Genomic DNA, 15201 nt, shown 5'->3' with positions numbered 1-15201 from the left:
ACTGTAAAATTTAATTTGGTAATATAGGTATGGAATAAAACACGACAGAGCATGCTGATATACGATAATAACACAAGACGGGGTAGTATGATACCGTTAGCATGCTGAAGTTGATTATTTTCCTATAACAGCATGTACCAAACTGTTTTATTTCTCTTACAACACTATTACTATTATTATTAATGAGCAATGCTTTTTAACATGGTGCAACATCCACAAGACAAGTTAGTCCATGTTAGTTCATGACTTATGTTGAAGCGTCTCTTTACAGCAATTATATCACCAGCCTCTCTTTCATTCTCTGTTGAAGTTATTCCTGCTTGTCATGTTACCAAGAAGCCAGAAAGTCCTTTGTCATGAAGACTCTTCAGTGCTGGGAAACTTACTGATGTTTATAAAGTGTGGACACCCAAGAAATCTTTCATAAATGTCTCCTTACAGAATGCTTCACCTCATCAAGGTTTATACATTTTCCTTTGTTAAAGATCAGCACGATTTCTTAATCCGTTTATTATTAGCCTTAAATTATGTGGAGCATCTGCTATTCAAGTCCCTGTGAATGAGTTGTTACTATAGAAACTATAATGTATTAGGGTGAGCACATTAATATACTGAATCCATCAGTGTTGTGGTATAACATGTGATATTGCACACATGAATGTGGATGATCTTTAAGACTTCAGATGATCAGGACAAAGAAAGAGAAATAACAATACATACACTGGATGGCTAAATATGTTAAATAATTGCGATAATATATTTTATTATTCCAAGTTTCACCCAGGTCAAACTCAGATTAGATTAGCTGCGTTCGTTTTAAATAGAAATGTGACAGCTCACTAAAAAAAGCAGTTTATCCAAAAGGAGGACAGAAGTTCAGCTCACCTCAGAGCTAGGATACAAAGATGACAGAGTGACGTACACATGCTTTCTTAAAAGGTTCTTAAAAAATGGGTGCACACACACACACACACACACACACACACACACACACACACACACACACAGCAAAAAGAATTCCCATGGCACTGTGCTCTGTTTATGTACTGAACAAAAGCCAGCATCAGCAAGAGACTCACTTTAAGGTGCACTCTTTCTCTAACAGAACTTTCATTTTCGGACACACACACACACATACACACACACACACACACACACACACACACACACACACACTTCTCAGGCCCCTTTGAACTGTGTAGTTACTTCCAGTTCCTTTCTCTGCATCTTCCCTCTCTGTTTTGGTCTTTTGAAATGTGCTTGAAAGTCTGACTGCAGTGCAGTTAAGAAACTGAATAAATGCATCATCAAAACAATCTGAGCCTCACAAAGGATGTAAACTCAGGCAAACCAGGCATGAAAGCTCACCAGGGCTCTGTGCAAGGTTCAAGGAACAAAAAAAACAACAAAAAAACCCAGAAACAATTTATACTTTTCTAGGAACAAAATTTAAACTGAAAACACAACCATTGTTAAACTGCTCTAAAGTAGAACATTAATATGAATTATCTGTTACGAGCAGAGGAGTAGATCTGAATTATTCATATAGTACCTCCAGATTTCCAAATGTCTGTGGATGAAAATGTCTTGTGCGCTTTCATTCGATATATTAACCTAAACATGCTGTGCAGTTACAGTGCTTTATTTTATCATTAACTTTCCACAGTATTTTGTGCGGAATAGGCTACACAGAGCTCATGCACATTCAAACATAATCAATACAACGCTATGAAAATATAATATGTCCAGTAGCCAGGAGGTACAAGGACACTAACTACAAGAACTGTCTGACCCATATGTAATTATACCCTGCTTTCCATACCTCTCCTATTCATTCAACAACAGTGTAAGTCATTATCAGGTTTGAAGAATTTGTTGACAAATGCTTTAGGATCACAGTTTTGCACTCATTAGTGAACAGTTGATAACTTCAACAAAATAGACTTCATTTTAAAATGATAATGAATTTCCTGGTAGCACAGTTGCACTTTTTGACCATGTGGCACACAATTATAGAAAGGACTTATTTATAATCGCACTATTCGTTGTCACCCAGATGAGGATGGGTTCCCTTTTAAGTCTGGTTCCTCTCAAGGTTTCTTCTTCATATCGTCTCAGGGAGTTTTTCCTGGACACCGGCGCCTCTGGCTTGCTTATTAGGGATAAATTCATATATGTAAATCCCTGAATTTATATATTTCTGCAAAATACAATGCCCATTGTTAAAAGCGCTATACAAATAAAACTGAATTGAATTGAACTAAGTTTCAAGGCAATTCAATGAGCATGGCCAGGTACTGAGGAATTGACTTCTTCAGAGCAGCTCCCTTTGTTAATAATACTGCCATTACATTGCAAATAAACACTTTTTATTGCACATGAACATCTCATATATCACTCCACAAATTTGCTCTGTCAAAGGTCTTCCCAGTGTTCCATTACTGTATATCTGGTTTCTCTTCTTGACTTTTTCATTTGCCGTCTCTATGTTAGTCATTTTGCTTATGTTTTGAGCCCTGCCTGTTTGACAGCACTTTGGATATGTTCAAAGAGCTGCTTGCAATTGGATTCAACCATCTCCACTCAACTGTGACCCTTGAGATACAAGCTAACTTATTAACAAACAAAAAACAAAAACAAAATGCAGCCACTCTACCTCACTACTGCAAAACATTATTAATCCAACAGCTCCACTACCAGAGGTGTGTAATAACGCACTGCGGGGTTTTGTTTTCTATGGCTGACCCCCAAATGATGTTCACTGAAATGCATTTCACTAAATGGCATTATTTATACTCTCAACAGTTGTTGTTCTTTGGTCCAGATTTGGCTCAGTTTCAGCCTCCAGGGTCATTTTAGCAGCTTGCATATTAAAAATAAATGCTGCCCACAATCCATAACACAGCATTTTTGTTCAGTTCCTGCAGCCATGTCAATTCAGGGTTGAATTGCTTGGAACCAGACTGGTTGTTTTAGTCTGTACCCAAGTGCGATTGCTGTGTTGCGGCCTGAGGGGTAAACCAGGTACCAGGTCATATATGATCCATTTTTAATTCTTGGTGAACACACACAAGTGCACTCTGGTCAGTTAAATGTTCAGTTCCCAAATCATGGAAAATGCGATTTCCCTCATCAAACTCATAGGAATACTCAGACTGGAATATAGGACAATACATTCAAGCACTTAATTGAGCACCAATTTAATATAATAAAAATAAAAAACTTTTTCTTCTAACAGATTATTAGCTCAGTGGTATTCTTAAACCCTGACCAATTGAGGATAATACTACTAAAGCAGCTCTGGTTAAGGGCATCTGCTAAATGCTGTAAACTATATCTTTATTGAGTCAGAGAACTGAATTTCAAGCAAAGCTTCTCACCTAACCAAAAGCCAAGATCACCTATGTGCCTTTTTTGTTATATAATTGTGAAATGTTATTTTTTGTGGACCTACTTCCCTGCTGGATTATTGGAAACATAGCAGGCACGCACACACACACACACACACACACACATACACACACACACACACACACACACACACATACACACACCAAACACAACAAACACACTCCCAATTTCAGTACTCATGAGTAATCTGGATTAGGGACAATTTCACTTAAGCAGTGTGAGCCTTATTTGTCATGCTTGATGCTTACAACCAATCAGAAAGCAGCGGGTGTGATAAATACCACCCTGTCTGGTCTCTGCACTAATTTAATGTTTCCTTTTCACCAAATTCATGATTCCTGTTTGCATAGTGGTCATACTCGTGTGTAGCATGTTACCCACAAATATTCACACCCCCCCCCCAAACTTAAATAGACACTCACATTCAATGCGAATCTGCTCCATTTCAGTCACCTCAGCGATGGACTCCTTCAGGTCTTCCACAAACTTGAGCAGTTCCTCTGAGCTCTGAGCGCAGAAATTCAAGACCTGCTTCTTATCTGAGCCAGAGACCGGAGATAAGATGGTTATCGCATGGGGATAGTCTAATGAAAAGAGATGGGGAAAAAAGACAAGAAGGAATTAGAAATTCATTATTTACACCATCATCTTTATTCAAGAGCCTATTAAGACTGAAACGAAGTGTAAATATAGTATATGTATGAAATAAAACCAGTAATAGAAGTATATAGTTATTTTAAATAGAGTAAAATAGAGCAGAAGTTTGTAGCACTTAAAAAAAAAAAAAAAAAGATTGGCCCAAAACATGCAGAAAGCATTTAGCTAAAAGTTATGAATAAGATGGTAAAATTATTAATAAGATGGTTTTATCCTTATAAAACTTAAAAATCAACTTCACATAAAATTTGTAGGATTTCTACTGAGTAAGGATTTCGCTTGTTGGATTTCAGTGTGTGCTAAATCACCCCTCAACTATTTGCAGGTGGTGGTGGTGTGTGTGTAGAGAGACACACACACACACACAGAGCGAGCGAGAGAGAGAGAGAGAGAGAGAGAGAGAGAGATTAAATGCCAGGATCTCACATTCATTCTCAAACAGGTGGAACTGCATTCCCAGGAGGCCCATGGCTTTGCAGAATGTGTAGGCAGCCGAGCTCTTCTTCTTTGGACACAGCTTCAAAATCTATGGGACAAAACAGAAAAACAGGGGACACATCAGACAAATGAAAGAGACACGACAAAGCAAAGAGAACATCTTTCAGGTATGCTGCTAAACTGGCCTTGGATTAGCACTTCTACTTGTTACTTTTAATGTGATGGTTTAAGCCTTATACTTTGTCCGACTGCATTCCTAGCACAAAAACTACTTATACTTATCTTTTACACTTTCAATTCAGTCAGATGTAACTGATAGGGAATTGTATTTATTATAATCTAATATAAGGAACAGCGTGGTGGCAAAGAGAGTAGTGTTGCTGCCTCACAGTTCAAGACTTGACCCTGAGCTCTGGTTACTGTCCATGTCGAGTTTCTGTGCATGCTCTCCCCATATCTTCCACTCCCAAAAACATGCTGATTGATGGACTGGCTACATTAAATTGCTGCTAGGTGTGTGTGTGTGTGTGTGTGTGTGTGTGTGTGTGTGTGTGTGTGTGTGTAGCACTGTTTGGATGTGACTAGTTTTCTAAACATAGTTTGAGTTACATTCTTATCACCTGACCTCTGCGATTCCATGTACCATTTCAGATGGAGCTAACATCTCTGTGTTTATTACAGAATTGGGAGTGTCTGTTTTGTACATCTGGGCATTGCAGAAGATCATGTGCTCTGGATGCGTGCATAAGTACTTTTAAATTTAAAAAGTAAAATTTCTTAATTTATTGATTTAATTTTAATTTATTAAAAAAAAATTACTAAAATAAACTTCACATGATTTTATAGAACCACTTGCTTATAATAAACCCACTGACATAAAGACCTGATTACTTGTATAATTAAAACATTATGTAATTGAGTGCAGAAATGAAGGTGAGTAATCACCTGACACTGATATTACACTGGCCAGTCTTAACAATTTACGTGATTTGGCTCTTCTTGTTGATTTTATTTTTGATTTCTTCGCCGGGTTGCAAAAACATGTTCATTGATATTGAATTGCACACACGTTAATAAGAGCTTCTATGGTACTTCATGTTGGCCAAAACACACAAGGAAAAGCATTGTGAAAAAAATATTAACGGCAATCACAGAAATTTGCATTCGGATGGGATTAGATTTCTCAGAGGTTCACAGAGTTAGCCGAAAAACAGTAGGTAATTTACTCAGGAATTTATTACAGTGGTTGTGTGAGAAAAACACAGACACAGCGAAGTACATCTGTGAAACACGAATTTCTCTAACGTCCCCCTGGAAAACTAGCCCCGTCCGAATAGTGCGTGTGCATGATGTTCTGTGATGGACTAGCATCCCATCCGGGGTATATTCCTGCCACCCAGGATAGACTCCTGACCCACTGTGACCTTGACCAAGATAAAGCATTTGATGATTGAATCTGAATAAATGAATGCATAACGTAGTATGTTTGACTATGTGAAGAAAAAATAATAACAAAAAAGCTTTGTATCTGTTTCCCAATCAAATAGGGTGAAGCCCTTGGTCGATCACAATGATCTCTCTACATTGCCAACCAGAACATAAAATTATGAATTGTTTCACTGCCCTCATTCTTGTCACCAATGATTCAGATCAAAGATCAATCTAGTATTTTTTATATTGCTGAACTACCAGGCAAATCCACTTTCTACTAAGATAAATACCTGTAAAAGATATTGCAGTGGTTTGTTCTCTTATTCATGGCAGGCCACCATGTCAGAATATAAAATAAACATTGCTTTCCAGAACTGAACTGTGTAGAGTATTATTATAAAGACCTTGAAATGAAGTGTCATGAAGTGTGTAAGAGCATGACAGAAAGAAAGGATTGTGGGTATAGATCAAAAGAAGAAAATAATCTATGCTTGGCTTATTGTAATTCCCACAGGCCAAATCACACAACTGTAACATTAAAACTATACATCATTCTGACACAGATGTCCAGTAGTGCTCAGCCTCTTTGAACAAGAGCAATGACCACTTCCTGAATGCCAAATTGTTCCCAATTAATACCTTAGCTGCTGAGAAGACGGTACTCTGGCTATCCATCATGAGAATGACATCATTGGAGAGTGCTACATGTAATTGACTAATACTTGGATTGACTTTTCCTGCTTCATATCTCTCAACCTTTATAACCTTGATTCTGAATTTAAGAAATGGGAAAGTTAGATATTTAGATAATGACTTTCTCCTTTGATGACACTTTTGTTCTGCAAATATGTGTGCTTTGGAATCAGAATGAAAAACCCTGGCTCTCATCTATTCTAATATAAAAACGTCTGTTTCTTTCTTCTTCTTCTTCTTCTTTTTTCTTTTTTTTTTTTTTTTTAAATATTTTGTTCCCACTCTCACGCAAAGATTAATATGGGAACATATAATTATGAGGATAGTTTAATACTCATGTGTGATAACCTCAGAGACACCCTAATGGCTGCTTAATTATAATATATGTTTAATCTGTGTTTAATTTCAGGAGTCATTCTGTGAGATTCTGACCAAATTAATGACTTATTCAGAGAAGTGGTGGGGGCATTGACCTCAAACTTTTGTTCTCATGTAGCTGATGTCTCAGCAAGATGGTGGAAAAAAAAAAAATAAGCAAGATGCTTGCCTCAAGCCTCTTCATCACAGAAAGGAAAATAAAAACAAGTATCTGAAATGGCATGCAGTGGGTGGATAAAAGCAATAACGTGCACTATTATGAAAAAGAATCCTGTTAATTACCTGGTTTTGAGGCACAGAAACACTTAGCACTTACAGAAACAATCTAGAATAACATTTCAAAATGAAGATGCTGCCACAAAGTGGCCATTTCCTAAGATGGGGGCTGAAATGTTTGTGTAGATTAAGTGAGCAGGTTTTTACCACAATGAGGTCGTTGAAGAGGAAAACTTCCCTCTGGTGAGAAGCTTGTTTCTGGGCTTTGTTAATGTCAGTCACTTCAAAAAGACGACTACAGCATACCAGTCTTCTGTGAGGGACTGAGAGGACCTGATGTTGAAAGGAGAGAAGAGAACAAGAGTTTACCATTTTCTATCCATTTGTAACCGCTTGTGTTTTCTTGATCAAAGATATGCCACTGTCTTTCTCTGGCAGATTGCGACCTATGGGGAAATATACATATAAATATGGTCTAAAACATCAGCTTTTCAAGTCCTAAAATATAACTCAATTAAACTAAATTAGACAAAAATATTATACTTGGTGTGAATGAGTTTTTTTAAAGAACAGGGATATAGCAAAGTCTGATCATCACAAAACATGTTTGTGGACATGCATGATGGAACGAAACAAATGAGATTTCTGAGGACCTCAGAAAAAGAGTTGTTGATGCTCATCAGGCTGGAAAAGGTTACAAAACCATCTCTAAAGAGTTTGGACTCTACCAATCCACAGTCAGACAGACTGTGTTACAAATGGAGAAAATTCAAGACTATTGTTACCCTCCCCAAGAGTGATCGACCAACAAAGATCACTCCAAGAGGAAGACGTGTAACAGTCAGCGAGGTCACAAAGGAACCCAGGGTAACTTCTAAGCAACTAAAGGCCTCTCTCACATTTGCTAATGTTAATGTTCATGAGTTCACTATCAGGAGAACACTGAACAACACTGGTGTGCATGGCAGGGTTGCAAAGAGAAAACCATTCTTATCTCCAAAAAGAACATGCCTGTCTGCAGTTTGCCAGAGATTGCGTGGACAAGCCAGAAGGCTACTGGAAAAATGCTGTGTGGATGAATGAAACCAAAATAGAACTTTTTCGATTAAATGAAGCATTGTTTGGAGAAAGGAAAACACTGCATTCCAACATAAGATCCTTATCCCATCTGTCAAAGTCAAAGTCCTGACCTTAATCCAATAGAAATGCTGTGGAAGGACCTGAAGCAAGCAGTTCATGTGAAGAAACCCACCAACATCCCAGAGTTGAAGCTGTTCTGTACTGAGGAACGGGCTAAAATTCCTCCAAGCCGATGTATAGGACTGATCAACACTTACTGGAAACATTTAGTTACAGTTACTGCTGTATAAGAGAGTCACACCAGATACTGAAAGCAGAGGTTCACATACTTTTGCCACTCACAGATATGTAATATTGGATCATTTTCCTCAATAAATAAATATATATAATATTCTGTCTAATTTGTTTAATTGGATTATCTTTAACTACTTATAGGACTTGTGTGAAAAGCTGACGATGTGTTTTCATATTTTGCAGAAACGTAGAATATACATACATACACACACACACACACACACACACACACATATATATATATATATATATATATATATACATACATATATATATACACATATATACATATATATATATATACATATATATATATATATATATATATATATATATATATATATATATATATATATATATATAAGTTCTTATTTTAATACAATTCCTGGTTTATTAATGACACAGTTGATATCCTTATTCTATCTATGACAGCATGGAAATGGCCTAAAGCACTACAATAATGCACACATGTTTTTTATAGCCTGCATTTATAATGGGAATAATACAATCATAGCAGCTAATGCAATTATTGCAATACAGCTAAGAGCTACATTTTTTATTGGAATGTATGAAAGATAAGTCATAAGGATGAAGCAGGGTTGACAGAAGAAGCCAGTGATGCTCAGCTGCTGTGATAGACAGCATGGATTGAGAACACTGGGTTAAATATTAGGGAGAGAGCAAAAATTATACATTAATTAAATGATTATCCAATCCTGTTGCGGCTTTTTGAAGCCATTGTGAGGTCGATTCTCACTCATTTGTCAAGGATTGGGATACAATGACCACAATCAACTGCCTCATTTTTCTCAATGGCTTCAGCATTGACATCAGAATAAATTCTACGATTGTACACTTGTACCTGCAGCCACATTAAAGTTTGGATCCAAAATGGAGCTATCAGTTAAGTTTAAGTGATAAACATATATTTTTTGTTCCTGGTAGTAAGTGTTATTTCCTAATTTTTTATATTGCAAAAGTATACAAAATGGCTATTAACATGGTATAAGAAATTAGAAAATAACACTTACTACCCATGAGCTACTCCATATTTCTTCTTAAATTAGCTGGGTTAGTTTACTACCTTACACTGTTAACACATGCATTTCAAGTAATGTCATAATGCACACATGATGGCTACAAACAAGGAAGGGTCTGAAGATGTTCACACATATACCCACACAGAGTACAGCCAGAGAAAAAGGAGCCAGACATCATAGGCTAATGTGCAGACACTGGACCTCCAGTACTTACTCAGACAGCTGAAATATTCTACAGATAAGATATTCTACAGTTCAATTTCTCACAGGTGGTGTTTCAGGTATGCCAAACACCAGAAATCCAAGGGAATGGATTGTTGTCAGTTTGTCAAATAAAAGCACAGAACTACAGTACATTCTGCAAATACCATAGAAAATGGGATAAATAGTGAATTTCATTTCACTTTCTAATATATGACTATGTTTAAGTCTCTGTCAGTTAAAAAAGAAACACTACAGGTACATTTTTCCTCCCAACATACAAACTACATACATTTTTCTAAAGCACTAATTATGCAGTAATTATATATGGCTTTAGTTATGATATACTGTATAACTAAAGAGTGGTGCAGTGGCACAACAGGGAGCGTTGGTGCCTCACAGCTCCAGTACCCTCCGGGTACTCCGGTTTCCTCCCCCAGTCCAAAGACATGCACGGTAGGCTGACTGGCATGTCTAAAGTGTCTATAGTGTATGAATGGGTGTGTGAGTGTGTATGTGCTTGTGCCCTGCGATGGACTGGCACCCTGTCCAGGGTGTACCCCGCCTTGTGCCCGATGCTTCCTGGGATAGGCTCCAGGTTCCCCGCGACCCTGAAGAAGGAGTAAGCGGTAGAAGATGCATGGATGGATGGATGTTCTGACCAGGATGCTCAAACTTCTGGCTCATGAGCATCTAAGGTAGCTTAGTTAGCTGTGTCAAATCCTTATTGCATCTGTTTACTTCTGTACTCCATTTTGCTGTCCACATGAGGTAGCAAGAACATTCTCCTCGAGAATACAAATCGATTATTTATATTCTTGGTATGGAGAACCCTTGTAGTAAGTAATGTGTTTTCTTGCAGAGTGAGATGATATATAGAGAGAGTAATAAATTAAATCCATCCATCCATTTTCTGTAGCGCTTATCCTACACAGTTTCGGGGGAGCTGGGAGCCTTTCCCAGGGATCTCAGGGCATTAGGCAGGGGACACCCTGGACCAGGTGCTAACCCATCGCAGGGCAGGATTTGCGAGGCAAATGTGCTAACCGCTAAGCCACCATGCCCGCATGTTCAAATCATAATGTATAAAATGTTACATGTTCAGATGCTGTGTGTATGGGCATTGAAATTTGATAGCACTTACAGAATGTATTAGACATAAGGTAGCTTATGCAACACACACTTACATTGCTTGAATGCAGTAAGGGCTGGTCACGATATTAAATGAGAGTGCTAAACTTTGATATGTATCAGTACAGTAGCTCAACATTGAAACTATATGGGTTGAGCAAAAAATTTTCACAAGGTCTCATCAATAGTGTAATAAGAATGCCGTACAGGAAACTATTTCACACACACTATTAAGGACAGATAAGAAACTGCATTTTGGATACCATACAGTGTATGGTAACCAGAAATGCTATAAACCTTTTGTTCAAACAAGAAAACTCCACTAAACTTACGGTTCTCATTAAAGTGTGCTATGGTTTGATTGGAGGTAGTTTTCTTGCGTGTGGAGGTTTCCTGTAAGTGTGATTGAGGCACTGCTGTGTGTGTAATGATTATGCTAGGGAGAACTGAGGTGAAGCATTTATGAACCAGAAGATACTTTGCTGTGGTGTGTGTGTGTGTGTTTTGTGTTTTGTATCTGTGTGTGAGGTTATATTTACTCATACATTCGTAGACAGCATGCTGCAGTCTGGAGTAACATTGAATCACCAAGGAGCTTGCATATTTGTGTGTGTGTGTGTGTGTGTGTGTGTGTGTGTGTTGTACATTCAGGCAGTTGCATTGATGAATCATTGAATCATCTGACTGACATGTGTGACATGCACTCCCAGAGTTTGATGGGTCTGTATACGTGATGACTCCACTTACAGCACACACAAGATATCATTTTATGACAGCATCTCTCTCTCTCTCTCTCTCTCTCTCTCTCTCTCATATTGTCAATATGCATACGTAAATCACAAGCTTTACAAGTACACACTTGCAAAATTGGACTTTATGGGTCGAGCCACTTCTATTAATTCATGCCCAGTGTATGACAGGCACTCGTTCATATACCAGACAATAACTCTATCTATCTAAACAACAGAGCGCTTCGTCTCAGTGCTATTCTGACTCTTCACTGTCCGTATCAATCTCTTCAGAATGAAGATGAAGGTCAAAAAGGTGGGTGTGTAGGGAAAAAATTCTGTCTTTGACAAATTGTAATATTTGCCATTTAATTACACTGATCATACTTGCATGCTGTTTTCAGCTAAATGTATCAGGATATATATTAATCACATGCAATTTATCCTTTTATGGCTGGAATATATTGAATAGAACAAGTCCTGTGGTTACTCTTCTTTAAATCAGTGGGATTATTATATTTTTGAGATTTGATTTAACTGATCAGATTTACTCAAAGTGTATTCAAGTTCCAATGCTGCAATATGTAGCTACCTAGTTTACTTATGTGATGTTTAGCTATTGCTAATAGCGTCTCGGTGTAACACCAGCTTACTTAATACCTTGATTTATGCTTGACTTTATTTTTACAAAGTAAATGTACACCAAGATATCAAGGTAGATACCTATTTATTTAACTATTTATCAAGATAGTTCAATTTTAGCTCTGTGATCAAGCTCTAGAATTATCTATCTGCTTTCTATTCAATCCTACACATCATATGTAGGATCCTGACCTTACCGTCTTCATTCCTACAATACTCTGCTCCACCTTGGTGACGTATGTCACGTGGTCTTCATTGGATCGGAGCTCTCTCTGCTGAATACGCTCGTAAATGCCCACCACCATGTCCCGAGGGATGTCTGCTCCATCGTCCACCCCTGCACCAACATACATACATAGAGAGACCTTTTAATACATAACCACATAGGATATTTTAAGCTCCTTTAAATTCTTATATTTGTGCATGACGACTTCCTTCTTCAAATCAGGAAATTCGTTCTCAGTAGGCTTCAATTGCAGATACTGCGACGGTCACAGTTTCTTTAACTATTTCTATATTGATCTGGAAATATATTTAGCTAATTTTCTTGTTGGAAACTCTGCACTGGCCAAGTATGAACCTCCTGGCAGAGGCAACCATGCTTCTTTTTAGAATGCTTCCACACAGCTTGTTGTTATGAAAATGAAATTTAATGTGAATTTTGAAATTTACCATGAAATATAAATATATATATTTTTAAATGTATAAATAAATTTAAAAATCAACTAAACTGTGCAATTCTAGAATTGTGATCTTTGGGCTCTTTTTTGATCCTTCATCATACTTCTCACTGTGTAGGGGCATATTGTGCTCATGGGTTACTGGCAAATACTGGCAAATTTCCAACTGTTTCAGACATGTGAACGTTCTTTTATTGCCCTAATTAAATTTAATGGTATTGTTAACTGCATTGTTCATTGTTTATGTATTTTGATATCCATGACCTGATTTGTGCACATTCATACCATCTGTTTTATGTTGAAAGTTATGGGTTTTTCCTCCACGATAATGGATGGTAAAGGATTTTACATGTATGCAACAGCAGGCAACAACACAGTTGAGCAAGTGAAAAGTGATGTTTTTCCAATAATCTACTGAACCAGTGCCTGGTAACTTCAGATTCTTGTTCTTGGCTGACAGGAGTGGCACCTGATGTGGTCTTCTGCTGTAGTAGCCCATCTACCTCAACGTTTCATTTGTTGTGCATTCTGAGATGCTTTTCTGCTCACTATGATTGTAAAGAGTGGTTATTTAACTTAGTCAGGCCATTCTCCTCTGACCACAGAATTGCTGCTGACTGGATGTTTTGTGCCATTGTTTTTGCCCCATTCTGAGAAAACTCTAGAGACTGTTGTGTGTGAAATACCCTTGTGATCAACAGTTTCTGAAATACTCAATCCAGTCCATGTGGCATCAACAGCTGTGCCATGGTCAAAGTCCTTGAAATGACATTTCCCCCAATTCTAGTATTTAATTTGAACATTAACCAAAGCTCTGGCCTGTATCTGCCTGATTTTATACACTGCATGACTGTCACATAGTTGTATGAATGTGTACTATGGTCATATTAAAGAGGACAGTGAGTGAGCTTGTCTGTTTATCTGGCCATCTATCCATCCGTGAAGCATTCTGGCTATCAGGCAATGAAAAAGACCCAGCATGTTCTAAAAAATACTGTCACTGCATTTGAGTATATGTTTGTTTCCAGGCAACTGAAAGTGAATCCCTTCAGACCTCTGCCCACAGGTACCTAAGGTACACACAGCAATCTGCCAAGAGGCAGATGCTGCAGCAACTCGAGGAAATCCTGAGATTAATGAGTGTTTGCGGACGAAAGTTATCCAACCTAAGCTAATATAGAGGTTAGCACTGACAGCATCATGAAATAAGTTTGGGCAAAAGGAAGCATTAAGCAAACTTATTATCTACTAAAATGTCTTTTACACTTTTGCAAGAGTGCCCACGCATGCAAAACTTTAAGTTTCACTTTCCTTTTATTAGACTCTAGATAATAACTTGCTTACAGTTCAACAGCATAACCATGAGGTTGAATATAAGTATAAATATTAATATAGGACATAAACGGTGTGCTTCAAACAATAAATGTTTAAATAATTGAAAACTGCACTGCTCATTGCAGCTAATTATATGCAAGGTCCAGACTTGTTGAAAGACATTTTTGTTTTTCTAACGTGTCCTTGTAAGCAGTCATTGCTAAAGGGAAAACTTTACTCTAAAGATTGTTTGTGTTGTGTTTAAAATAGTGTTGTCAGCTGGCTAATTTTTTGTTTGTCTGTAAATGTCAAGTTCAAATACAAATCACATTAATATTGCCTTTATTTTTCATTCAATTACAGTGCTGTGTAAAAAGTATTTGCTCCCAACCTGATTTATTCTGTTTTTGTGCATATCTCACAATAAATTGCTTCAGAAAATAAAACAAAATCTAAGATAAAACAAAGGCAATCTGAGTAAACACTAAATACAGTAAATGATAATGTTATTTATTAAAGCAAAAAAGTTATTCAATACCAAATGGGCCTGTGTGAAAATGTATTTGCCCCTGTAGTTACTAATTCCCCAAATATATTATGTTGGTTAAAAGGTCTTAACACACTATGCCAGAGTTGAAAGAAATTTCAGAAATGAGGAGGAAGATGGTGATTGAAATACATCAGTCTGGGAAAGGTTACAAAGCTATTTCAAATGCTCTGGGACTCCAAAGAATCACAGTGAGCATCATTATCTCCAAATGGAAAAACTCACAGCACAGTAGTGAACCTTCCCAGAAGTGGCTGACCTTCCAAAATTCCTCCAAGAGCACAGCAACAACTCATCCAGGAAGTCACTAAAGAACCAAG

At 37.4% G+C, this 15201-nt stretch overlaps 1 protein-coding gene across 1 annotated transcript in view; it reads right to left on the bottom strand.

Moving 5' to 3' along the window:
- iqsec3a (IQ motif and Sec7 domain ArfGEF 3a) overlaps window positions 1–15201 on the bottom strand; it is a 65188-nt gene that overhangs the window by 11867 nt on the left and 38120 nt on the right. Inside the window, exons 6-9 of the mRNA XM_053649945.1 lie at window positions 12538–12677; window positions 7432–7557; window positions 4495–4594; window positions 3834–3995 (exon numbers count right to left, since the gene is read on the bottom strand). Of these exons, the coding sequence (XP_053505920.1) occupies window positions 3834–3995; window positions 4495–4594; window positions 7432–7557; window positions 12538–12677 (528 nt within the window). The remainder of the gene's footprint in view (window positions 1–3833; window positions 3996–4494; window positions 4595–7431; window positions 7558–12537; window positions 12678–15201) is intronic.

Source organism: Ictalurus furcatus, chromosome 19 (assembly GCF_023375685.1).
Source record: "Ictalurus furcatus strain D&B chromosome 19, Billie_1.0, whole genome shotgun sequence".
NCBI classification, from domain to species: domain Eukaryota; kingdom Metazoa; phylum Chordata; class Actinopteri; order Siluriformes; family Ictaluridae; genus Ictalurus; species Ictalurus furcatus.
The sequence above is the reverse complement of the archived record's forward strand: the minus strand, read 5'-3'. Positions and strand labels throughout refer to the sequence as shown.